Here is a 25975-nt window from a genome sequence, read left to right on the forward strand (position 1 = left end):
GATCTCTCCAAGACTTTCATCATGAAGGGGTGATGGATTTTGTCAAAGGCCTTTTCTGTGTCTAATGAGATGATCATGTGATTTTTTTCTTAGGGTTTGCTTATATGGTGAATTACATTGCTGGATTTTCTTTCTTTTTTTTTTTTCTTTTTTTTCAATCCTTTATTTACAGTTCAAAATTTAAACGGGATCTTGGTTTTGATTGTGATACTTCCAGGTCCTGGATCACACAGTGGAGGCAGGGAAGCAAACACACAGGCCAGTTCAGCTTGTCAGACTCACGGGAGAATGTCACCCAAAACACCAGGCGACCTGGCTCAGTCTTGGTCTAGATTACATTTCCCCACACTGTGAGATTACCACTGGCAGTTTGAGTTTATTGTTGGGGCCTGTTGGAACATTCTCGATCTTTCTCATCACTAGGAGTCCATCAATGATTTTCCCAAACACCACATGCTTGCCATCCAGCCAATCACACTTAGAGCACGTGATAAAGAACTGGCAGCCATTTGTACTGGGACCACTGTTGGCCATGAAAAGCAGGCTTGGAGCCAAGTGTCTGAGTTTAAAATTTTCATCTGCAAACGGACCCCGGTAAATACTGGCAACGCCATTACCATCACCATTAACAAAATCTCCACCTTGAATCATGAAATCCTTTATGACCCTGTGGAAGGTGCTTCCTTTATATCCTATTGGAACACCATCTTTTCTGAACTCTCCAGTGCAGAACTGCCTAAAGTTCTCAGCCATCTTAGGCACCACGTCTGCAAACAACTCGATCTTCATGTGACCAACTTCCTGGCTGCCAATGCTGACATCAAAAAACACCACCGGGTTGACTGGACTTGAATTTGCCACCGCCATGGCTCTGACCTGGTAGTAGAAGCACATTGCTGGATTTTCATATGCTGAAACATCCCTGCATCCCTGAGATGAAGCCTACCTGATCATAGCAGATAACGTAATTGATGGGTTCTTGGTTAGGTTTGGACATATTTTTGCATTGACGTTCATGAGTGAAATTGGTCTGAAATTCTTTTTCTTTGTTGAGTCTTGTGTGGTTTAGATATGTGTGACTGTAGCTTAGTAGAATGAGTTTGGCAATGTTCCTTCAGTTTATATTTTGTAGAATTGTTTGAGAAGTATTGGTATTAGCTCTTTTTGGAATCTGGTAGAATTCTGTGCTAGAACCATCTGGCCCTGGGCTTTTTTTGGTTGGCAGACTTTTGATGACTGCTTCTATTTCCTTAGGAGTTACAGGACCATTTAAACCTTTAAATGAGCTTGAGTTAGCTTTGGTAGGTGAAATCTATCAAGAAAACCATCCATTTCCTTTAGATTTTCTAATTTTGTAGACTATAGGCTTTTGTAGTAAGATTTAATTATTTTTTTTTTGGATTTCCTGTGTCTGTTGTTATGTCCTCTTTTTCATTTCTGATTTTGTTAATTTGGATACCCTGCCTGTGTGTTTTAGTTAATTTGGCTAAGGGGTTGTATATCTTGTTGATTTTCTCAAAGAATCAACTCTTGGTTTTATTGATTCTTTGCATCATTCTCTTTGTTTCCAATTTATTGATTTCAGCCCTAAGCTCCATTGTTTCCTTATATCTACTCCTCTTTGCTGTGTTTACTTCCTTCTGTTCTAGAGCTTTCAGGTGTGCTGGTAAGTTACTAGTATGGGATCTCACCAATTTCTTTATGAAGGCGCTTAGTGCTATGAACTTTCCTTTTAGCTTTTCATTGTGTCACATAAATTTGGGTATCTTGTGCCTTCATTTTCATTGAATAATAGAAAGTCTTAAATTTTTCCTTTACTTCTTTCCTGACCCAGTGATTGTTTAGGAGGGAGTTGTTTAGTTTTCATGAGTTTGTAGGATTTCTGTTGTTTCTGTTGTTGAGTTCCAGCTTTAATACACGATGGTTTGATAAGATTCAGGTTGTTATTTCAAACTTTTCTTTTCTATTGAGGCTTGCTTTGTGACTGGGTCCATTTTGGAGAAGGTTCCATGAGGTGCTGAGAAGAAGGTACATTTTTTTTTGTGTTTGGGTGAAATGTTCTGTAGTTTTCTGTAAGGTCCATTTGATTCATGATGTCTCTTAGTTTCTTTATTTCCCCATTTAGTTTCTGTCTTGATCTGTCCAATGGAGAGAGTGGGGTGTTGAAGTCTCCTGCTATTAATGTGTGGGGTTCTGTACGTGATTTAAGCTTTAGTAATGTTTCTTTTACAAATGAGGGTGCCATTGCATTTGGGACATAGATGTTCATAATTAACACGTTGTCTGGGTAGATTTTTCCTTTGATGAGTATGAGATGTCCTTCTCCTGACCTGTTCCACAGGTCAGTCAAATGAGACCCTAAGAGAGGGGGTAAGAATGGGATGGAAGAAGAGACACAAAGAATGGAGACAAGACAGAATGCTGATCAAGTCTCGTTTAATGATCTTTAGGTTACAGCTTATAAGGGGTAAGAATGGGCAATTCAGGGGGCAGAACTAGTTTCAGTGAAAATTGCAAAGCAGGACATTCTCAAAGTGGGAAGAAAGTTCTCAGGTAAGCGGGAGGCAAGTTCTCATGCCATACCTACCAAATCTAAATGGTTGAGTATACATCTAAAGAACAAAGAACACCTGTGGTCCAGGGGTGAAAAATCACCATGTCATGCTAAGTACACTGTGCTTCATGGATTCCAAGCAGGCTAGAATCAAGCAGCCATTTTATGGATCCACACATTCTCCATCTCTTTTGATTAATTTTGGTTGAACATCTGTTTTATTAGGTACTAGAGTGGCTACTCCAGCTTGCTTTTTGGGTCCATTTGCTTGGAAAACCTTTCTCCAGTCCTTTACTCTGAGGTAATGTCTATCTTTATTGCTGAGGTGTTTTTCTTGTATGCAGCAGAATGATGTGTCTCTTTTATTGGGGAGTTGATGCCATTGATGTGCAGAGATATTTATGGCCAGCTTTTGTTACTTTCTGTTATTTTGGTGTTAGTGGTGGTAGAGTGTGTGTGTGTGATTCCCTTTTCTGGTTTTGCTGATGTGAGGTTATTTATTACCTGTATTTTCCTGGGTGTAGTTGGCCTTCTTGGGTTGGAGTTTTCCTTCTATTATCTTCTGTAGGGCTGGACTTGTGGATGGGTACTGTTTAAGTGTGTTTTTGTTGTGGAATATCTTGTTTTCTCCCTCTATGGTGATTACAAGTATTGCTGAGTATAGTAGTGGGGCTGACATCTGTGGTCTCTTACTGTCTGCAACATATCTGTCCAGACTCTTCTGGCTTTCAGAGTTTCTGATGAGAAGTCAGGTGTAATTCTGATAGACTTGCCTTTACATGTGATGTGGCCCTTTTCCCTTCCAGTTTTTAATAACCTCTGTTCTGTACATTTTGTTTTGATTATTGTGTGATGGGGTGATTTTCTTTTCTGGTCCAATCTTGTATGTTAACAGGCCTCTCTCTTTTTTTTTTTTTTTAGGTTTAGGAAGTTTTCTTCTATGATTTTGTTGAAAATATTTTCTGGGCCTTGGAGCTGGGAGTCTTCTTCTATTTCCTATTATTCTTAGGTTTAGTCTTTTCATAATGCCTCAGATTTCTTGGATGTTTTGTGTCAGGAGCTTTTTATATTTAATATTTTCTTTGGCTGATATATTGATTTCTTCAATTATATCTTCTACCCCTGAGATTCTCTCTTCCATCTCTTGTATTCTGTTGGTGATGCTTGTGTCTGTAGTTCCTGTCCTCTTTCCCTAGGTTTTCTCTTTCCATGATTGTTCAGATTGTGTTTCCAATGAGGAGCAGAGAATATAACTGCCTACCTATTTGGAAAAAAGAAAAAAAAATCTTGAAATATTTTCAGAAGCCTGCTGGCCAGGCATGTTTCTAGTTTTGAAATTGCTTCCTTATACTTTTTACCAACTTCATATTTAATGTGACTGCATTTGTTTATGAATAAATATTCTTTTATGTAGCAATCTTGAATTTCTTATATTTTTGCACATGAGTGGGTCAGGAATCACTCATGTGAGTTAGTATAGTGTCTTGAACTCTGTGAATTTGAGACCAGCCTGGTCTACATACTGAGTTCCAGGTGAGTCAGGATTATATAGTAAGACCATGTCTCAAAAACAATAAAAACCCCAAACAAAACAACAACAAAAGAAGAGTACAATAATCACTAGGATTCTAAGGACTTCATTTGGATGTTTAACAAACTTTTTTTTATACATCTGGCAAGAATTCCAGCAATTGCAGACTGCATTGTGAGAAGTATCATCCTTTAGTTATAGGGTATTAAGGGTGAGCAAGCAACAGTCAAACTTCTTTTCCAGTTCATGTAAGATAATATTGCTAATGATCCTCTAAGAAGCAGTAATGCCAACTCTTTGTTTTCTTTGGCTGGTAGACAGTTATGAGCAAGAGATTTCAAACTGAAAGATAAAAATCCAACCAAGGATAGCCATTTAAAAGAAGATTTATATCTGGCATTGGTTAACAGCACCCAGTAGTCCACTGTGAGAAGATTCAGCCATAACCCTTCTAAAGATGTGAGTGCTAGAGACCAGACCCTACACCTTGCCCATACAGCCACTCCAAGGCCCAGTAAGCCCACTAATGGAAGTCTCTCCTTCCCCTGGAAGTTCCCAGGAAGTCCCTCCCAAACCTAATTTAAAAATATTTTATCTGGAGAGGACAGGAGCTCCACAAGGATCAAATATATCTGGGCCCAGGGGTCTTTTCTGAGACTGTTTCTTTAACCAAGGACCATGAATGGAGATAACCTAGAACCCCTGCCCAGATATAGCCATTGCAGCTCAGTGTCCACGTGGGTTTCCCTAGTTAGGGGAATAGGGACTGTTTCAGACATGAACTCAATGGCTGGCTCTTCGGCTCCCCTCCCCCCAAGGGAGGAGCAGCCTTGCTAGGCCACAGAAGAGGACATTGTAGCCAGCCCTGAAGAGACCTGATAAGCTAGGATCAGATGGAAGGGGAGGAGCACCTCCCCCATCAGTGGACTTAGAGAGGGGCAAGAAGGAGATGAGGAAGGGAGGGTGGGACTGGGAGGGAAGGAGGGAGAAGGCTACATCTGGGCAGTAAATAAATAAAGTAAGTAAATACAGTAAATAAACTGTAATTAATATAAAAATAATAAATAAATAAATAATAAAAATATTTTATTCAAATCTCTTCCTATGAAACTATTTTTCAGTTACCAGCCTCAAATTTTCTTTTGTCCTTCTAATCTTTTTGTGATTTTTCTCATATATTTCTATCCTTAACCTATTTGGATATATTGTTAAAAACAAAGTGGTGCTTCACACTTCTTCTTTTTTTTAATTTTAAAAGTTTATTTCATTTTACATGTATACTTGTTTTGCCTACATGTGTGTATATGTAACACATGTGTGCAGTGCCCAAGGAAGCCAGAAGAGGGCACTGGAATTTCTCCATCTGGAGTTAGAGAAAGTTGTGAGCCAGCATGTGGGTGCTAGGAACTGAGCCCAAGTCAGTTGAACCCAAGTCAGTGACTCTCTTTGCAGACCTGGCTGGCCTTGAACTTACAGAGATCTGTTAAAAACAGCCTGCCTCTATTTCCCCAAGTGCTGGGATTATAGGTGTGTGACACCACACTCGCCTATACCATTTATTTATTCATTTATTTATGCATTCCAAGCACATCGTTCCTCTGAAAGAGCAACAAGTGTTTTGTGGTGGTTTGAATAAGAAATTTAGATTTGAATTTGGGCATTTGAACAGTTGGTTCCAGTTGGTGGTACCGTTTGGGGAGGTTTAGACGGTGTGGCCTTGATACAGGAAGTACGTCTGGGGTGGGCTTTGAGATGAAAAGGCCTCACCTTCTTCCGGTTTGGTCTCTCCCATTCGAGAGTGGCTGAGCTGCGAACTCTTAGCATAAACTGTCAACTGTCATGCCTTCCACCTGCTACCATGCTGTCTTTCTGGAGCACAAGCCCAAGCAACACCATCTATAAGTTGCTTTGTCATGGCGTTTTCTCACAGCAACAGAAAAATAACTAATTCATGTTCTTAATCCCTTATCCCATCAGCTGGAAGGCTGAGGCCACAAGTTTGAGGCCAGCTGAGTCTTCCAGGCCATCGTGCACTACCTACCAAGATCCTGTCCAGAAAACTCAAATTCACCCAGCTGAACAAACAATAACAGATTTCCCAAGAATGATTTGTTCATGCTAAAGTCTTAAAATGGTTGTTTTGTTAAACAGTCATCTTGTTTGAAAGGCTCTGTTTCTTCTATACTTGAACATAATGGTCATTTCATAACAACAGGAAATACTTGGGAAAGTATTTGGGTTTGAAACTGAACCTTGTTACTTGTTAGCTGTGAGGTGCTGGCACAATGATGAACTTTTAAGAATCCTATTTCATGAGTCTAGGACAACCAGACCAGGGCTCTGTTACACAAAGAAACCCTGTCTCAAAAAAAAAAAAAAAAAAGAATGAAAGAAAGAAAGAAAAAAGAAATCCCCAAAAACAAGACCTCACCCCCAAAGGACCAAAAAGATAACAACCTCTAAAATAATCCACTGATAACGTTAGAGCAATAATAATACCATGCCTGTTTCCCCAGTCAATAAAAAAGATTGGAAGGGAAAACATGTTTACTAACACAGAGACTATCACCATTAGAGGGGCTGCTGACAAAAAAATGTCAGGTTGCCTTCAGTTCTGGTCTAGGGTCTACTGTAGTATCATTTCTATACACATCATCTCATTGACTCAGAAGTCTTGAGTCACTGATGGCCACATGGCTTCTCTGGCATTGAATTATATGATGATTTAATAAGATATGATGACACAATGGGTATTAAATAAACTTAAACATTGATTTTTTTTTTGGTGTTTTTGAGACAGGGTTTCTCTGTATAGCCTTGGCTGTCCTGGACTCTCTTTGCAGACCTGGCTGGCCTTGAACTTACAGAGATCTGCCTACCTCTGTTCCCTCAAGTGCTGGGATTCTAGGCGTGTGACACCACACTCGACTATACCATTTATTTATTCATTTATTTATGTATACCAAGCACATCATTAAAACATTTGCTGCATTAAGTATGAAATAACTTTCAATAATGGTTTGGGGCTACAATATTTTTAAACATCTGAACATTTAGCTCTTAACGTATAAAAATTGGAATATGTGGTACACTGTAAGTGCCCAGTCCATAAAATAACATTCTCCAGTATGCATTATGTTTGTAGTTTCAGTTAGCCATTTTCAACTGAGCTAACAGGATTTGATTTCTGTTACATTATATATGACTTTTGGAAAATTAATAAGAAGTTGACTTTTGTTTTATTAAATCAGGTCAAGACCAAAGCTGACATTACACTATTAGTTTATACTTAGGATAACTCTAGACAAAATAAGTATGTAAGCCAGTATAATGTACCATTAACATCAAAACTCTTTGGAGTATTTTGGACTTGAGTTTGAAGCCGGAGAAGTCTCTTACCCTCTTTCAGTCCCAAACTCTCATATGTGAAATGGAAGTAGCACTAATGTACATTAAAATAAAAAACTATCATATGTTGTGGATGTAAACATATTTTTGTTTTGATCCCAGGTATAGGATATGGGACTGATTCAGATTATTAACATCAGCAATGTATTTGCCTCATACGGGTTCTGAGAGGGGCTCTTTGCCAGCTACAGGTACTTTAATTCTTAGGACTCTGAGAAGGAATAAATGCCAGAGCCCAGAGAGAGGCTGAGGGGTCTCCAAGGAAGAATACTGCTGCTGCTTCACTCCTACCGCTCCTGGTTGCTATTGATGCAGTTGGATGAGAAGAAGTTGGAGACATCCTGAAATGAAGATAGGACTTTGCACAAGGAACCTTACGACCCTAACCAGCAGGAAGAAGCTAAATAGAACTATGTCCCCTCTCCCCACTAACCTCCTTTCTCTCCTACCCAGTATTAGGTTGTTGGAAAGGATTGGGCTGGAAAGGGAGAAAGAGGTATAAGAAACCCAGATGAAATAGATTTAAAAAGTACTCTAGCAATCATGAGGGGAAATAATATTAGCCAAACACTTAGCCTGGCAAGTATTCACTGTATTATTATTGTTTCTCCTGGGGAATGGCACCTTCAGACAGCCATTTTGGAAGGAAGTATTTAAAACCATTTAAAGAAATAACAAAGTATCAAAGAGCAAACAATGAAGTTTTATTTTAAGCAGACAGATGATTGGCTTTTTTTTTTAATGCAAATATATGTTTGGATAGAAAGAAAATGTTATTTGAAAAGTATTTGCTTGGTTTAGGGATGTAGCTTAGTGCTAGGGCACTTGCTTAACACACATGTGGTTTTGATTCCCATTATTAATAAAAGTATTGACAGAGGTATTACTACACAGTGGTGGTACGGAAGATAATGAAAAACAAGTTCAATATATATATGCTTTTGAGACAAGGTTTCTCTTTGTAGCTTTGGCTGTCCTGAAACTCTGTAGATCAGGCTGGCCTAGAACTCAAAGATCCATCTGCCTCTGAGGCCTCTGCCTCCCAAGTGCTGGGATTAAAGGCATGCACCACCACAACCTGACTACAGACTAAATCTTATTACATATATTCATATATTCATTGACAGATAAGACTGAATCTGAGCTCAGAGGACAGAAATTTGGGATGCTAAAAAGCCAAAGAGCAAGATCCTCTTTTGATTTATACTTAAAGGCTGTTTTCAGAAGCTGTCAGTGAAATTCATTTAGGATATTAAATTTCCTGGATATTATTCAAGCTTTTACTTTTATATTTATGTCTTATGTGAGCAGAGGATGTAGCTGAAATTAAAATGCTTTCTCCTTGATTTTAAAAGAGTAGTTTTTAGAAATCTCTGGAGAATTTGGCAGGAGCCATATAGTGATGTCTGGGTTAGAGTTTTTGGTGCCCAGTAGATTAATCTTCAGCTGATTAGGCTTTAGAAGAGATATATATGGAGCTATTTAAATTACCTAGCTCCAGCTGGGCATGGTGGTGCCCACCTGTAATCCCATTACTCGAGGAGGCAGAGGCATGCGTTTGAGTCTGAGGCATCTCTTTGAGTCTGAGGCATCTCTTTGAGTCTGAGGCCAGCCTGATCTACAAATTGCATCCAGGTCAGCTAAGGTACACAGAGAAACCCTGCCTTGAAAAGCCAAAAAGAAATTACCTAACTCCACAACACAATACTTTTTAGTTTTTGTTCTTTGTGTTATCTGTTTTGTGTCTCAAAAATCAGCAGATTTCTTAGCCATGTGAATATGCAATTCTTTTCTTGGATTAGAGAGAAATGCTTTGCTCATGTGGCTTGGAAAGGCTCCCTTTTCTTGTTTTCAGAGTGGGAGGCACTCCATTCTGAAGGTCAGAGAAGTCATGACACATTATGGGTTAGCTCATCTCCTTACTTCACAGTGAGTTCAGAAGAGCATGATGCAGGCAGCAAAGTAAGCCATGGTCATGATGTTCTGGGGCAGAACATTTGGGTTCCCCTTCAGGTGGAATCAGTATGAAGTGACTCATTAGTCATCACATTTTGTGGAAGAATCAGAAGAGGAAAAAAGTTTAGAGTGCAATTGAATCCAGGCTTATAATTCACTTCTGTCATTCACAGGGGAGGATGATGTTCTGCATTAGGCTTGCTCACCAAAAAGGCTCACAATAGCTTGGGCCTTATGCTAAGTGGCAATTAGAAAAGAATAAAAAAAGAACACATAGTTTTTTGAAGCTTTTATTGAATATTTCTTGTGTTAGAAATGTGTAAAGATGCTTTGTGCAAACATATCCTTTTTATATGACTGGACTGGGTCAGGAGGAAAGAAGTAGAAATCACCTTACCTGGGAAACTGAGCCCCACTTCACTGGTCTGCAAAAAGGAAAAAAGATAATTTAACTCACCATGGATTTGCTGGATGAAGATTCCTACTCAACAGTTCCCTAGGTGGAGATGACTCAAAGAGCAGTAATTTGATTGACAGACAAGACCCTGCAAATGCTATTGTGTTTGCTAATGGTAAACCACTTGCAAATTAAAACTCTAAATAGGGGGCATGTTTCAAAAGACCAGAACTGTTTCAATACAAGAATAGACTACTTTGAAGGCTAAAAAGTTCTTTGAATTGAGTAATTGACTCAATGTTTTAGGCTCCCACCTTCGGAAATGCACATGTGTCAGGAGAAACAATTCATTCGAGAATGTATTAACTTGACTTTTAGCTTGCTCATTGTTTTGGATCAAAACTTGTTTTCACATCTGAAGGACTAACAGGACAAACATGAGCTAACCTATTAGGAATATGAAATTACGGTCTTTTCCTCACTTCCAATAAACATTTCTGAATAGTGTATTCCAGGTAGGTCAATGGGGACTTAGATTCAGATATCTCTAGTCGATGCCTGTTGGAGGACAGTGATGGAAGCTTTCATTGCAAGATTTTTTTGGCTCTTTTATATTTTCTATGATAATATGACTCCACCTAGTATAACATTCCTGGATATCATAGTCGGGAGAGAAACTGTCAGCTTGGGAAGTCTACCAAACCATGAGGATGAAGAGAAAGGAGTATGGGGGAAAAAGGCTTTCCATTCCTTTGTGCTATCTAAATAGCAAGTCTGACCCCAACCCCCATTTGCAACTATATATAAGATATCTGGAATTTTCTCATGTTCTTTACTGAGTCACTTTTAGCAGAATATAAAAAATTTTTTTGGGGGAGGCAGAAATTGGGTAAAAAAACAAAATATCACAAGATCTTTTCCCTCTACATTCTCTTCTTCCCTTCTCCTTATTCTTCCCAGTAGCAGCTGTTTAGTTGAGGTTCCCTTGCCCAGGCTCCTTTCTGTGTTTTAGTACAAGTTGCCCCATACATTCCTAAATTAGCAAGTGTATGTGGCTGCCTTTGTTTTCCTATCCAGTCTCTGCTGGCACACCAGTTAGTGTGGACAGTTGTATGTGGAAAGCTCTTTTTTTTTTTTTTTTTTGCTGATGGTTGTTTTCTGCCTGTAGGTTCGATACTCCAAACCAAACTCAAAAGCCTCCCAGACAGCAGTTTTAAGACTACACTACACTGGAATATCCCTTAGATTCCTGGCAAACACCCACTCCTGTGAGTAGTTAAGAAGCCAGGTTTTGTCGTTGAGATATCACCCTGTAATCAAAGCAGAACGGGCTCTGTTGGATGGCTTTGACCAAGTGGGACACAATTCCAAACACACACAGCTCTCAGAACCCCAGCCCACATTAGGTTATTATTTTTTTTCTCTCCCACAGCCTTCTTCACTTCTCATCAGCCCAGGGTTCAGCCTTCTTCCTTCCCCCAATATTTCTGACCAGGGCCTCAGTTCAGAACTCTCAATAGAATGCTTCCCCCATCTCCAGAGACCAGACTTGCCCAATTAAAGATGTCTATTGGCTATGAAAATATCTATGAATATAAGCCTGGAAGGGCTCTCAGATTTTAGCCCTTAGGTTCCTGCAGGGCAGGGCTAGGCGGGATTTAGGAGACACCAGAAAGACAAGGTCTCTGGAATTTTGCCACCAACAGCCTCAAATTCTCTGCTGAGTATTTCACCCTAGTGAGTGGAATCAGCCTTGGCTTGTGTGATTGTAGGGTGTTAGACCCTGAGTAACCTCTAAGGGCACTCAGGTCCAGTGAGCGAGATTAGCAAAACACTGGTGAGCTGGAAGCAAGCTAGTGCACTTGGAGGCTTGCTTATTTTTTCTGCTTGTGGGTTCTTCCTTTAATAGACCTTCTGAAGTCAACAACACTCCCCACACGGTGGCTCTCTTGACTAAAGTTGGACATTGAATGGTGAATTTTAAATGAGTAGTCCTGGAGATTTAAAAATATTTTTGCAGATTGAACTCATTTCAGAATTCAAGTGGGAGGCAAAAGTGAGAATTTTAATGGGGTTCACCTTTGACTTGCAAAGAGGCAGAAGTCTGGGAAAGCCACTGTAGGCAACAGCTCTGGGCAAGTTTTTTAAGAAAAGCAGCTCTGCTGGATTATCTTTCCTGTTTGCTGTAGGCTCTTTGTGTGAGGGCCCAGGAAGGTGGCCACTGAGCACATAGTTCAGGTACATGGACACTCTAAACTAAAGGAGCAGACAGATATAACACAACACAAAGAGAAGTAGTTTGTTGATAGTAGGCAATCTAAACTAGGAAGGAAACGAAGAGGGAAACAGGCAGCTTATTTCAAAAGTCAGGAGATAAGGAAAAAGTTTGATTCTTGGAAGAAGTATTAAACCTCAAAAAAAAAAAAAAAAGCGGGGATAATATTAAAAGTGAGAAATCCTATGCTTTGGAAAACATACTCAGAACTGCTTATTTAAACACTAGCCCCAAACCACAGCACAGGGAACATTCCTACTTAATTGTAATTGCCTTTAATTTTTTTTTTTTGCGTGTGTATAAGATCCAAATAGTTAATATGCACACTAATGGTTATTGATGCATTTATTTCCCCTTGGGGGAAAAAAGACGCTCAAGATCTCCTCATGGACCAGAGATTTATGAATCTTCTGGAATTACTCAGGGCCTCAGGAGGTTCCCAGTAGATGTGGTCTTTTCTTATTGCTTTCTTCTCCTCATTTTATTTTTAGTTAGAAATGTTAACTATTCCTAGGGAAGTGTTCCTGGTAGCAACCATCACCAAGAAAACTTGTGCTGGGAACCTTCCTGCATTCCAGTCTGCATTTCCCTAAGCAGAATTCAACCTGTAAGGAAAATGTTAGAGACAAATTTCTCACCCTCACGTTCTTAAAATTTCAATTCTTGCAGAAAACACGATGCCGTGGTTTCAATTTTTAAAATCAGTAAGAGCCACAGAGGGCGCGAAAGTGTGCAGGCAAGGAAGGTAGAGACCCCAAACACCAGGAGAAACCAATGCTCTGTACTGAACTCTAAGTCAGGGGTTAAGAAGGTTCTGAGCACTGGGACATTCGTGGACACAGAATGCAAGGGTAGATAAACATAAACAGCCAGGTGATTTAAACAACGAATTGCCACAGTAAGAGCACCACTGCAGAACCTTCAGGTTTAGAGGCTGTGGTGGAAATGCAGCGATTTTCAGCATTTGAAGCTTCTGCGGCCAAACAGTTCAGCACCTGGACAGCGACGCCCCTGTGCCATCCATCAGAGACCACTTCAGTCTACTCAGAGTCAAGCAGACTCATTAGAGAGTTACTGAAAATCCTCTAAGACTTCCCTTTAAAACACAAAACGGCTTCTACATTTGACTGCCTATCTGGAAAAGAACACGCAAGAAATTAGGAGATCTAAATTAAATTTATTAATAGGAGAGCCTGATGGCGCTTAATTCTAGAGATCAGAGTTGTCCTTGCTGGATGGGGGTGAGCAAAACGTCAAAAGAAGCAGAGACACAGTAAAAACACGACTTCACTATGCCCTAAATTCTACGAGTTCTTGTCTTGAGAAATTGTCTACGATTTCTTGTCTTTGAGAAATGGGTGAAATTGAAAACCATCAAAATAATTGGACTTCTTAAACATTGGATTGTATGAGTGAAAGGTGTTTTTAGAAGCTGATGACTCCGGATCTCATCATCCTGGGTGATATAGTTGATATGGGTCCTTGAGGGACTAGCTTGCTGACGTCTTTTACTGATGCCGATATGCGGCTGAAAAAAAAAAAAAAAGGAAGTCACATCATGAATAAAAATCGGAGTGCAACAGTGCAACCAAAATATTCTGTGCTTGAAGGCAATTTCAGACAGATGTTGACAAAGAGGGTATCTCGTGAAGCCACGTTCCGATAGATAGCCTTTTTTGGTTTAACTGGCTATATAAATACGAGAAGGCCGCCGGTCACCTGTCAGCAGCAGCAGAGGCTGCTGCATCTTCAGACGCAGCCGGAGACCTCGGAGCAGAGAAGGTGCCTCCAGTTCCCGCAAGCTGTCTTCCACGGAGGCCGGCAGCCTGGGCTAGCCTTCTCCTTTTCCATCCTCCCCTTCTTCATCGACTTTCCCTCTTTTTCTTACCTACCAGCTTCTTCTCCCTGTGGAGTTAAGTCCACTCTGCTCCCCCTCCCTTTGGCTGCTCGCCTACTCTGTCCTCAACATCTCTCTTCTCGCCCACTTCCTTCGGGTGTCACGCTCCCTCCTAGTTCTGTGCGTCTACAAAGTTTTGGGCAGAATCTTAGCAAACAAGTCCCCCCCCCCCCCCCAGCTCCTCCAGCTAATCTCCGCGGCTTCTCTCCAGACACCAGCTCCAGACAGTGAGTTGTGATTCCAGCGCAGAAAACTCGAAGGAGCCCTTTGCCCTCCGTCCTACTTGGCAGCCAACCCTCTCCCGGCCGCGGTAAGAGTCTGAGAGGGAAGCGGGAGGGCGGCGGGCGGGGGGTTGGGGAGCGGGATTCTTACCATGCTAACCACAGACTCCCTCCACGCGCTGGCAGCCGCGTCAGCGAACGAGTTAGCCTTTAGTTCGAGATCGGACTAGTTCCTGGGTGCTGGGCACACACAGAGCTATGTATATATAAATATATATATATTTTTCTTTTCCGAACTATACCAAGGGCACAGTGCCCGCGGTGGCTAAGTGGTGTCGAACCCAGGGAGGCGCAGCTCCGCTGGCTTCCCCAGCTCCCAGGAGCTCCGCGGGGACAGGACGTGGAAAGCCAGGGGCGACCGCACTCACAGCTTGCCCTCTTTCCCCTCCTGCGCAGAATGGCCATGTGTAGCGGAGCGAGGCTGGCCCTGCTGGTCTACGGGATAATGATGCACAGCAGCGGCTCCTGCTCACCTGCCGGACTCAGCTTCCCCGGGATTAGGTAAGTGCGAACCTAGCGGGAGTTACCTCTTCCCTTCTCCAGACGCCTCCTCCCCGTCACCTCCCTGCAGCTGCGGGTCGGCGGCCGCTAAGCATCGCTTCCTGAGCGCGTCGGGCATTTTTTCTTTCTTTTCTTTCTTTTTTTTTTTTTAAATACAGCCTTTGGCTAGGTACGGGGGTTCCTAGCTAAGCCGGGGTGGTTGGGGGGGGCGGGAAGGGTCCGGGAGTCTCTAGCACAGCTGGACTCCTCTTAACTAGCGACCCAGGTAAAGAGAGTGGGTTTCCGACCCTTGTAGAAATCTTTCCTCCTGTAACTTGTACAGAAGAAGGGGACAGGGTGCTCCCTCCCTCCCCTCGTAGCTTCTTTTATCTGTTCTTAGGGTGAGTTGGAGTTCCCGGAGCAAAAGCCCGGGGCTGGGAGGGAGGCTCTCCTCTCTCCGCTTTGTTACTGCCTGTTCCAGACTATTGGGGCGGGGTCTCCCGCTCCTCCGCCCTTCCCGTTGGCACGTTCGACTTCTTTTCCACGGGAAGAGCTCTCTTTCAAACGTATCCTGTTTCAGCTGGAGTTGGAGCCCCGGAACGTCTTCTGGGTGGGGGTGTTGGCCACGCGCCGTTAAGGAAAAGCTACTTGAGAGGCAGCGGGGAAGGAGGGAGAGAAAGCCAGCAGGCGTGCGGGGTTGGAAGGACAGCCTAGCCTACTCGAGGATGCAGGAAACCTGGCTTTTGTCTTGGCCTCTGGTTCTAACTGTGAGGCGCTGCCCCGGTTCTCTACCGCAGCCCCAGCACCTCTCGCCCGTGGTCATGCGGGGCAGCGGAAACGCGGGGGGCCGCAGAGCGGCACTCAGGACGAGCCAGGAGTACCTGGCGTTGGCTCTGGAGCCGCGCCCAGGAACCTCTGCCTTAGGGGGCCTCTGCGCACTGATGCTCTGGCAGGCAGGAACCTCAGTTTCCGTATCAGGATTCCGGCCGTTGGGTGTAGGGTAGAGCAGAGGGTGGCCAGAAGGACCGTGGTTCAGGGGTCAGGAGCCTGGGCTCCCGGCACACCGTGGGGGAAAAGGCTGGGTGTGGGCGGTGCGGAGGCGCTCCTCCGGCCTTTCCCGGGAGTGCTCGAAGGCAGGAGAGGTCCAGGAACGACTGGACCCTGCCTAGAGAACGTTATTTGTCCCGATGGCGTTGCCAGTATCTCCAGGGGCCTCAAACCACCTGGCTTTACACGTTCACCCTGTTTCGCCAGTTGGCCATAGAGGCGATAGGTGAGGAGACTATGATCCAAGTGGACCCCTTCCTTTCTTTGCGCTCTGAGGTTGCGATCCAGCCTCCCCGCCCTGGCTCGCAGAGCAGCAGCAACTCTTTGTTTAACGGGCGCTCTCTGTTCCGTTCACCTCCAGCTGTTCTCAAAGTTCCGTGTGCCTAGCACTTCTCCTGGGTGATAGGCTCCGGAGCGCTCAGCCACACCACAGAACGAGCCAAAACAGCTAAGTTTAGGGGCATCTATTATTCATGTTCCTCGCAGAGTCTCTCCAGCCCAAAATAGAAGCTGGAGGTTCTCCGTGACCTACATCCGCGCGGGGAAGGGCTCCCCTGGGCTGGGCGGCTCGGGTGGGGGTGGGTGCAGCTGGAGTTGGCCTCCTGCATCCTACCTACCCACCCATCCCTCCCACTCCGCTCTGGGTCTCCCTGCCTCCGTTCCTATCCTCTCTGAGGATCTTTCTCTCGCGTGCTAAATGCTACCTGGGGAAGCCTGGCTACCGGGTCGTGCAATGACCCCACCGGCGCTCCTTTATTCGCCGGGAGAAGATGTGAGCGAGTTTCCTGGCAGGGGCAGGAATTGGTGCTGGTGTAGTTCCCTTACCTTGTCCCTAGGACCATTCTGGAAGAAAGAACAATTCTCCGTGGGGAGAATAACGAAGAAGGGAAATCAATGAGACCTTCCTGGGACCTGGCTGAACTGACCCGGGTGACTTTTAATGAGCCTTCTTTTGGCTATCCCGCAGGCCAGCTGAGCAGGCTTACGACCAGGACGGAAATCCGCTGCAAGACTTCTACGACTGGGACCCTCCGGGTGTGGGGAGCCCCGCCTCCGCGCTGCGTGACGCCTACGCCCTTTACTACCCAGCGGAAAGGAGGTACGTCCCGCCCGCCTTCCGCCTATGGCTTGGGCCTGACCTGGCAGGAGGGACCGGGTAGGGGCTCTGTCAGTCGGGCCCTTCCTATGAAAGTGCTCAAGCCTCCCTTCCAAGGAGAGCCGCAGCCCCTGGTGGGGCGCAGGCCGCGCCACAGACTGAAAGCTCTGCTGCCCAAGTGGTGTCGGCGAGCGTGCGACTCCGTGGGCGGGGAGCTCTCAGGCCACCGAGGTCATCCCAGAGGCCAGGACTAAATCCCATCTTAGGTTCTCCTCCCGGGACCTTCCTTAAGTTACCTCCAGGTCCCGTGTCACTAGGGCTTGTTGGGTCACCCTCCTTAAAGGCACAGCAGTGAGTGGGGCCTTGGCTGTCACTCGAAGGGCCAAGGCAGTGAGTGACCAAGGTCGCATACTTTTGTCTCCCCGCCAGAGAGATCCTTAACCAAGCCTACAGCAAAGTCCTGGACCAGCTATCCGCCAGGAAGTACCTGCAGTCGGCCGTGGCCAGGAGACTGGGGTAAGAGTTTGTGAAAGGGTTAACCTGCGAGTGATGCTCAAACCCGGGGGGGGGGGGATGCCCCTGCAAAAGGCGCGTGAGGAGGGCGGGCAGCGGCCACCTGTGCGCCCGAGGGGTGTGGCTGCATCCTGGCAACCAGGAGGATACCCAGGCTTGGGAGGAGTTCTCCAAGTTGGGCGTTTAAACTTGCCCTAAGAGCCAATAGACCGGGTGAGCCAGAGGGAAGGGAAATAGGGGGCTCAGATCCTTGTTGAATGAGAACCAAGTCAAACCAGACAACCCTCCTTTCCATTTATCCCCGAACCCTCGAGGTTAGTGGGAGGGCTTGCCGTAATTGAGGAGAGGAGCCTGGCGTTTACTCTGAAGGCAAACCGAACGAACAAAGTCTCCAAATTTGGATAATTAAAGAAACAGTTTTTGCTCACGCCAGACAAAACCAGAGCTAAGGTCTTGCATGAAGCCTGTGTCAGCAGAAGGCAACATTTTAATAAAGCCCAAGGGGACTCCGATTACATTTTAACCATGAATAATTCATGCGGCGAGAAATATTGCCTACAGCCTGTCGTCTTGTATCATTATCACGTTTTTCAACTTAACCGGCGCAAAGAGAGAGGGGCGTGCCCGGTGTTCGCCTAGATTTGCGAACCCGCCACCTGGCAGGAGCCAGGGAGGCTTTTAGGGGTTCTTGCGTGTCAGGTGGTGGAAGGGTACGCTTTAGCTGGAGGCGCGGAGAGTGCAGTCCTGCTTGGAGAGCGCAGGGTCCCCGGACGCCCCGGGGGTGCTTCGCCAAGATCTGGAGGGGTCTGAAAGATCCAGTGCCAGGAGGCTGTGGGTGGGAAGGAGGGACTCCGGGGTCCCCGCCACGGTGTCCCGGCCAGCTGGGCGGGGTGGCAGAGGGGGGCTGCGCGCCTGGGGGGAGAGGGCCCACTTGTTCTCCCCCTAACGTGTCTCCTGCCCCGCCCCCCTCTCCTTTGCAGCGAGAACCTGGGCGGCGGCGCGGCGGACGACCGGGCGCCCCTCACCAAGCGTCACTCCGACGGCATCTTCACCGATAGCTACAGCCGCTACCGGAAACAAATGGCTGTCAAGAAATACTTGGCGGCCGTGCTAGGGAAAAGGTATAAACAGAGGGTTAAGAACAAAGGACGCCGAATAGCGTACTTGTAGCGACGGGTTTCCAGCTACCATGTGTACAAAATGAAAAGTCGTTTTCCAAATTAACCGACCGGTCATCGCTCATGTGTTCTTTCCAAACATGTATTTATTATCAAGTAAAGCCATTAAATGAATATTTTGATAATAATATTGTTTTTCTTTTTACGAAGCACTAGAGAATGCACAGATATACTTTGTGGACCAATTATTGATATATATTATAAATATATATATTCAGAATATATTAAGTATAAAAGAGAGCAATTCATAAAGCGTGCACAAGGATTGAAAATTCGCCTGAGCTGTTTATGTTTTTATATAAAATGAATAGAAAAAAATATAGACAATCATTGTTTGGCATATTACTCCTATTTTTGTAAACTGGAATTAAAGGATAGTATTTTTATCCACAACAGGCTTCAAGATACCAATAAAGGCCAATTGAACAAAAAAAAAGATGCCCTGCTCCAGGGGAATTCTGAGGTAACCACTTGGGGAATTGCTGAAGGGCTTTCTTTCCCTGCGAGTCTCTGGGGCAGGCTGCTTGAACCCCAGCCTAACTAACTCAAGTGGGCATTGTCCCATTGGCTGCGGGGCAACTCTAACACTTTCGCTTTCTCTGATTATATTTTTATGTCTACTGGTCTCTCCTCAGACTCTCAGCCCAGAAGGAAATTCTAACTAAGCAACAGCTCAGTCCAAATTGTGCTTCTCCCCAGAATTCACGTCATTCCCTGTGAGCAGGATTGGGGAACTGTACAGAGGAGACTTGGACAGAAGCTCTCTTTTCTGTACTTCCCGATTCTCCAGGGAACCGACTTATCCCAAGGCTAGGGCAATTGGAACAGAGTGAAAGACACAGAGGCGATTGGAAGAGTCAGAGCGGGGTGGCGGAGGAGGACCCTGCAGAGGGGGGACTGGCTTGAGAACTGCCCCAGGTCTGAGAATTTGAGGGCGAGCCTAGCTCCTCTGCAGACTCCACTGCCGACAGATTGGGTGAGGGTATTGGAAATGAGTGCAAAGTACAATGTGTTTTTCTCCAGTGCTGTTCATGCTTCTCATTTTGTGAAGTGGCCAGGATTTCTCCCTTGAGCCCTGCTCTGCAGAAACCACCCCTGTTCTTTGTGGTTTTTCTGGAGACCCCTCCTTCCTACCCTTACACCCCTCCCCCCGCATAGTTTAAGAATCATTTGCCATTTTCACTCACTGATCTTAAATTTGTGAATGCTACTTATTTTTTTGTTGTTGTTTGATGCAAGCAGTTACTGTGAAGTTTAGGAACCCCTGTGTAGCTACCACAAAGTAATTATGCACTAAATATGAAACTCTTATTTCTTGTTCATTGAGTTTGTAGGTAAAATGTATTTTTCTATATTATGGCTTATTGCTTAGTAAAATTTATTTCATAAAACCAATCTTTGTCATATTAAGAATGTGTAGTGTTCCAATGTTGCTCAGTTTGACTAACTGATAAATCATTTAAACCTTATCTTCATATGTATGAGTACTATCTTACATCTGTGGTCAAGAGTGGAGTAAGGACACTCCACACCCCACCCTTGTATCCTGTCTTGGCTAAAGAAAGCATGTCTGTTTCTTGTCAATTTCTTGAACATATATGGAGTAATCTTTATAAACAAAAGAACCTTCACCCAGCAATCAGATCAAGCAGCAACAAACCAGCCAGTCTCCTAAATTTTAGGCACAAATAAAATATAACACCAAAAAAAAAAAAAACAACAAAAAAAACCCCAAAAAACAAACAAAAAACCCAACAACCAAACCATATCAAAACAAGAAAAAAAAAAAACCCATTAGTTTGTAAAGTTTAAAGGTCCGTTCCTTTTTCCTGTACAGATTTGATTAGTATGAAGTCAGGCATCTAAGAAAACAGAACTGTATTTGCATTCCCAGGCGGGTGGATGAATGCTGCCTCGAGATCACATTGCAAACAGAGAAGGCAGGCATTGGATCTCAGCCTGTGTCCAGCTACAGGATCAATCTCTAATTCTGCAGTCTCCTCAGGCAATGTGACTCGGGATGCAGTTTGCAGCTTTAGTGCCTTTCTTTGCCTTTTAAATCGCCACGAATCACAGATGGCTATTTAGTGGCCCTACAATGCTGCAACACATCGGCTTGCGTTTTAGTCCTAATTATTTGTTTCTTGGATAATGGGCAGCGTTCTCTGTATTTGTGTCAGCTGTTAGTGGTGAAACAGGGCTCTAGTGAACCTTTTATTTATGAAGTCTAACTTAGTGTTCACGTGGCTAGTGGCAAGCATTTTACAGTGATCACTCAATTTAATCTTTTGTATACTTTTTAGAAATGCCAAGAGCCTTACTAAACTGAAGCAGATTTATGATATAGGTAGATGTTAGTCTTGAAGCTCTTATTTTGTGTGCAACTGATTATACAAACATATTAACCAAGCATTATTACACACATAATATCTAGAACTAGGACTTTGATATCTGTTATTTAAAGTGTGTAAAATTTGTATGAATAAATTTTTGTAAACAATCCATCTTGGTCTAATGTTTGGAAAAAAAGCACATTCAGGAGAGAATTCTTTTAACATATTTTAAAGTCTATTTCTCTAGCAGCCATGCTATTTTTTTTCATGTCTGGAATATATATCAACCTAACCATTCATGCACTTCATAAACTGCTCTCTAACATCTGCTTGATTGGGGTACTGGACTCAGTTAAAACCTTAAAGTAGCTGCTCAGATGGAGAAGCCTAAGAAGACACTAAAGCCCGTAAATAGACAAGGATGCTAGAGCAGTTTTTTTGTAAGCCACACTAGTTTCTGTCTCCAGGTGTATACATACATGGTCTAGTGCTTAGAAAGTTGCCAGGCAGTGGTGGCAGATCACACTGAAGTGTTAGGTATACTTATAAAGTAACTACTTAACTTTTTAAAAAAGTACCTGCATACTAGCCAGGCCTTGACAAAATTGTGTATACAAATGATTTAAATAATTTGGGAATTGTTGAATGTGTTTAGAGACATAAAAGTTATATTGATCATTAAAATGTTTTCAGTAGAAGGACCAAGGATATGATTAATCAAAGCATTACCAAGAGTTTTGAAAGAAAATGTGCTTTGATGCCTAAGAAAAACACATAAGTTACAGGCCTTATTAGGAAGACTTGAGATACTTGAGTATTTCAAGGGTTTAAAAGATGTGCTTTATTATCCATTGCTTATTGGGAACACAGGGATTCATTATAACACATATAACACCTGAGATGGGCAGGCACACTGGTCAAAGAGCTTGACTGACATCTAGTTGTGCTTTGCTGTAACAGTATCCTTTGGGAGTCTTGTTAGTGATGCAAATTCTAGAGTTAGAAGTAGTGAGTCTAAATTTTAAATAAAAATGCTACATTGATGTTCACTAAGTTTGAGACCACTTAGATTTAGAATTTGATTACATATATAGATACATATGTATTCAAATTAGCTATTTTTTATTAAATAAGTATCAGGTCATGCTCTTTGAATATAGTAATTGATAAAAAAAAAAAGTCAAATAACCCTGCCTCTCCAACCCCAGAATGGGCATTAGGCTCTTGGACGAGTGCAGTATTTCCTTTGTATATGTTAGTTTTTTGAGACAGGGTTTCTTTATAAAGCTTTGGCTGTCCTGGACTCATTTTGTAGACCAGGCTGGCCTCAAACTTGAAGAGATCAGCCTGCCTCTGCCTCCCTGAGTGCTGGGATTACCGGCGTGCACCACTGTGCCCAGCTTCCTTTATGTAATTAAGACTATTAGTATTATTTTCATGAGTATTGTGGTTGCCCTCACACCCCCACCGCAGTTACAGGTAGTTCCAGGAGGAAAGCCATTTTCTAAATAGAATTATAGAACATTCAATCACATGTGTAGAAGATCAGTGCTATGCCAGAGAGCCAGTGTAGCTAGCTGGCAGTAATTATGGGGCCAAGAAGTCAACTCTCAATTGTATTACGTCCCAGTTTGGTTTTAGGTTTTAACCCTCGGAACTGTTCACAAATGACTTCACCTGGAAGTTTCACCATGGCCTCAATTCACCCCTGACACCAGCACATCGTCAGAAACCGTGATGGAGCTGGCAGTCTCTCTTACCTATTCCCCTTGCTGCTGCGCTTGCCCCTTCGATCACTTGGTTTCAGCTCTTTTGCATCCCATCCTCCTGATGAGCTGTTACTGAATGGCCACCACTGTCACAGAGTTCAAGCTTCTTTGAGTTACTTTTCTGTGACTCTATTTGTGACCCTTTTTCACATGAGACTTAAAAAAAAATAACGGTGTAGAAGTATAAAAACAGGTATGGACATCAAACACTTATAACAAATCATATATATTTTAGAACAATTGTTTGGTTTACATATATTTTTATTATTTATAATAGATCAAAGCAAATTTTGCATACTAATGAGCTGGTATGCTTATTTTTACATAAAGAATTGAGTCTTGACTGAAGATTTGAAACTGCAGAAAACCTTTATCAGAGTTAATTGATAATTTATAGTCAATTTATAGTCATTAATACTGAAAATTCTGTTTACAAAAATACATACTATAAAGCATCAGAAATATGTTGAGGGTAATTTCAGATATTTCTAGAAATTATTTAGCCAAAATTTATTTATTGATTTAAAAAAATAATTTATTTAACATGCATTGGGTTGAAAGTGTCAGACTCCCTGGAACTGTAGTTTCAGACAGTTGTCAGCTGCCATGTGGATGCTGGAAACTGAACCTGGGTCCTCTGGAAGGGCAGCCAGTGCTCTTAACTGCTAAGCCATCTCTCTAGCCCCTACTGATTTTTTAAAAATGAAACTCAAGTCAACAACTCAGCCAGCAATTTTAAACATCAAACTCAGTACAGTTCAAAGATTAATTTGATACTTGTTGAGGGATGAGTAGGAAATATTAAAAGTCTTTGTTTCTACAATTAAACCATTACACTTGCATAAAAATATGAAACTGTTAAACGTATAATAACAGCACTGAGTTCATAACGTAAAATGGTCTTGAGTCTGAGGTGTTTCAGGCAGTACTTATTGGTGCAATGTGGTGTGACAGGGCACGCAGCACCAAGTGCGAATGCCGCTCATCAAGAGTCGCCGTGCAGCCATTGGAAACGCGTTTGATTCACTGGGTGTCTAAGCTTGAATTACTTTTGTTTTTGAAACTTTTTACTGTTGTCAGACCTTTCCCTGACACGTTCAGTTATATGACCCAATGTGGGGTTGCAACAGACAGAATGAGTTGTTCTTGGCAGGATAGAAATGTACTTTTTTTTTGTTTTTTTTTTTTGTTTTACACTCGAACCACAAGATACAAAGTGCTTTTTTTTATTTAAATGATATAAACATGGTATTATTTAATTATAGAAAAATTTTATAATCGTCACATTTTAATTTTAGTTGTTTTTACACTTTCGGGGTCTCAAGAGATCCATCCAATATTCACAAGAAACTTCCAAGAGTAAGGAAAACTGAGAAAACTGTGACAAAGGAGGCCCACCTTAAGGCTTGTAGACAGAACAAGAGACCTCTTTAGTGGAGCTGTCCAACAGTTGAGCCAAGAGCTCTATTGATAACCAGCTTCAGGCATTGTCACCCAAGCAGGGTGGCCATTTTTGTGATACAGTTACCTGAGTCACTAATAATTCTATATTTAATCGCAGTAAACTCAATTGTTCACTAAGCTGGTCTTAATTAGAATTGTTTCTTCGGTCTGTAATTGCCAAGAAATGTACTTTTCTCCATTCCAGCAGCCTTTCTTTGCCTGGAATATCTCCTCAACCTATCAATATCAATAATCTGTAAGGTCCAAAGACTCAAGTGAGTTCCCTCCAATCCTTTGCTCCTCCTTCATTTGCCCTACCTCTCTTGTTGGCCATAGACACAAAGTCCCCTGCCTCTATATCACAAGGGCTATAATTATAAGCATATGGCACCACATCCGCCCTTAAGTCCTCCTTTTCTAGGACGCTCTATCGGCCTCCCAGTTACCATCATCTTCATTTTGAGGCACCTTCCACCTGCACTGTTCTCTTAGCTTCTTTCTTTTTCTATTGGCACTTCTGATCCTCACTGCAGCCTGGCTGCCCCGCTCTTTAAAGAGTATTTTGTAAGTTAATGGCTTGCTCCTAGCTAGACAGGCTCTTGGACTGTGTATGGGTAGTATGTTATACTTTGCTGCCTTTCAAGAGGTATACTTCTGTGGACACACGTAAGGATTTTTCTTGAATGGACAAATTAACCTGAAGACTTGCAGTTTCTCTATGACATTTCTCTCATATCCTAATAGTTGAGCTGGAAAGTGTATCTAGGAAGTGAAAGTAACTCATTCAGCATTCATCAGAATTCTGATCTAGTCTACCTTTAGGAAAAGCTATATAGAAAAGAACGCAAATCAATTAGGGATGCTTCTGCCATAGGATAAAATGATCTTTAACTTAGAGGCAAAAGGCTGAAATACACTCAAGCCACGTGGGCTTTTACTTTTATCATTCTGACAAAGAAAAGAAGGCTTGCATTTTCACACTACAGCAGATTCAACCAATATACAGATTCAGCTACAAGACAGTAATAACATTCCTTGCCTAGAATAAAGGAAAAGAAATACGTTGAGTGGCAAACAGGGAACTGGACTGTTCTCAAACTGATTATTAGCATAACAGTTATTTATGACTACAAGAGAATCTTCCCTGTCAATTATACTGTGATTTAAAACATCATTTGGTAGATAGAAAAGTGGAGATACTGAACAATATGTATTTCCTTTACATTTTTTCTACCAACCATTGAGCACTCTAGCAGGTGATACCATCTAGTTTAGGGTATATCCTTGCTGATATAACTCAGGGGTGTCCTAACTCAGGGGTATTCCATGTGAAGCATAAAGAAAATAGCAGGTCTCTGTGCATGATTCATTTTTCCTTAAGTACCCTAAGTTTTGCTTGGTTAACAGGCAGGGCATAGATTTATTGGATGTTAACTGACTTCTAGATACAGCCAATCAGGATAATTGTATTCCTTAATAGATAGTCAGACCTTGTTATGTGACTCATTTTAGGACAGTGGAATTGGAGCATTTTTCTGGATGCTTCCAGGGAAAATGTTATTTCTTCCTCCTGATAGTGTGGTATATGATTTCATAGCATACCAGAACACAGCCTCAGGGATGGAAAGATGGCTCAGTGGTTAAGAGTGCAGACAGAAGACCCTAACTACAGACTTTTGACTGTGTTTACAGTATCAAAAATGAGTTCCACCATTGGAGTCCAACTAGAAAGTAATTGTCTACCCCTTAACGATCATCCACCATTGCACCAGTGTGCACATTTTCCCAGGCAGGTTGGTGTACAGCAAATCTACAAC

At 42.8% G+C, this 25975-nt stretch overlaps 2 protein-coding genes across 4 annotated transcripts; one reads left to right on the forward strand and one right to left on the reverse strand.

Annotated features, from left to right (window-relative positions):
* Nucleotides 1-278: 278 nt before the first annotated feature.
* Nucleotides 279-892, reverse strand: LOC110544742 (peptidyl-prolyl cis-trans isomerase H-like). The gene has a single exon (XM_060367853.1). The coding sequence runs from the start codon at nucleotides 865-867 to the stop codon at nucleotides 334-336; it is 534 nt and encodes a 177-aa protein (XP_060223836.1). The 5' UTR covers nucleotides 868-892; the 3' UTR covers nucleotides 279-333.
* Nucleotides 893-13672: 12780 nt separating this feature from the next.
* Adcyap1 (adenylate cyclase activating polypeptide 1) lies at nucleotides 13673-21115 on the forward strand. 3 transcript variants are annotated; one of them, XM_021662268.2, is made up of 6 exons: nucleotides 13673-13903; nucleotides 14230-14328; nucleotides 14696-14800; nucleotides 16794-16925; nucleotides 17352-17438; nucleotides 18416-21115. In XM_021662268.2, exons 3-6 carry the CDS (start codon nucleotides 14697-14699, stop codon nucleotides 18603-18605), a joined length of 513 nt encoding a protein of 170 aa, XP_021517943.1. In that variant the 5' UTR covers nucleotides 13673-13903; nucleotides 14230-14328; nucleotide 14696; the 3' UTR covers nucleotides 18606-21115. The 3 variants fall into 3 exon arrangements, with proteins under 3 accessions (XP_021517943.1, XP_021517944.1, XP_060224132.1); XM_021662269.2 differs by lacking the exons at nucleotides 13673-13903; nucleotides 14230-14328 and having other exon boundaries at nucleotides 14429-14800; XM_060368149.1 differs by lacking the exons at nucleotides 13673-13903; nucleotides 14230-14328; nucleotides 14696-14800 and adding an exon at nucleotides 16422-16598.
* Nucleotides 21116-25975: the final 4860 nt, after the last annotated feature.

This window comes from Meriones unguiculatus, chromosome 15 (genome assembly GCF_030254825.1).
Source record: "Meriones unguiculatus strain TT.TT164.6M chromosome 15, Bangor_MerUng_6.1, whole genome shotgun sequence".
Lineage (NCBI taxonomy): Eukaryota > Metazoa > Chordata > Mammalia > Rodentia > Muridae > Meriones > Meriones unguiculatus.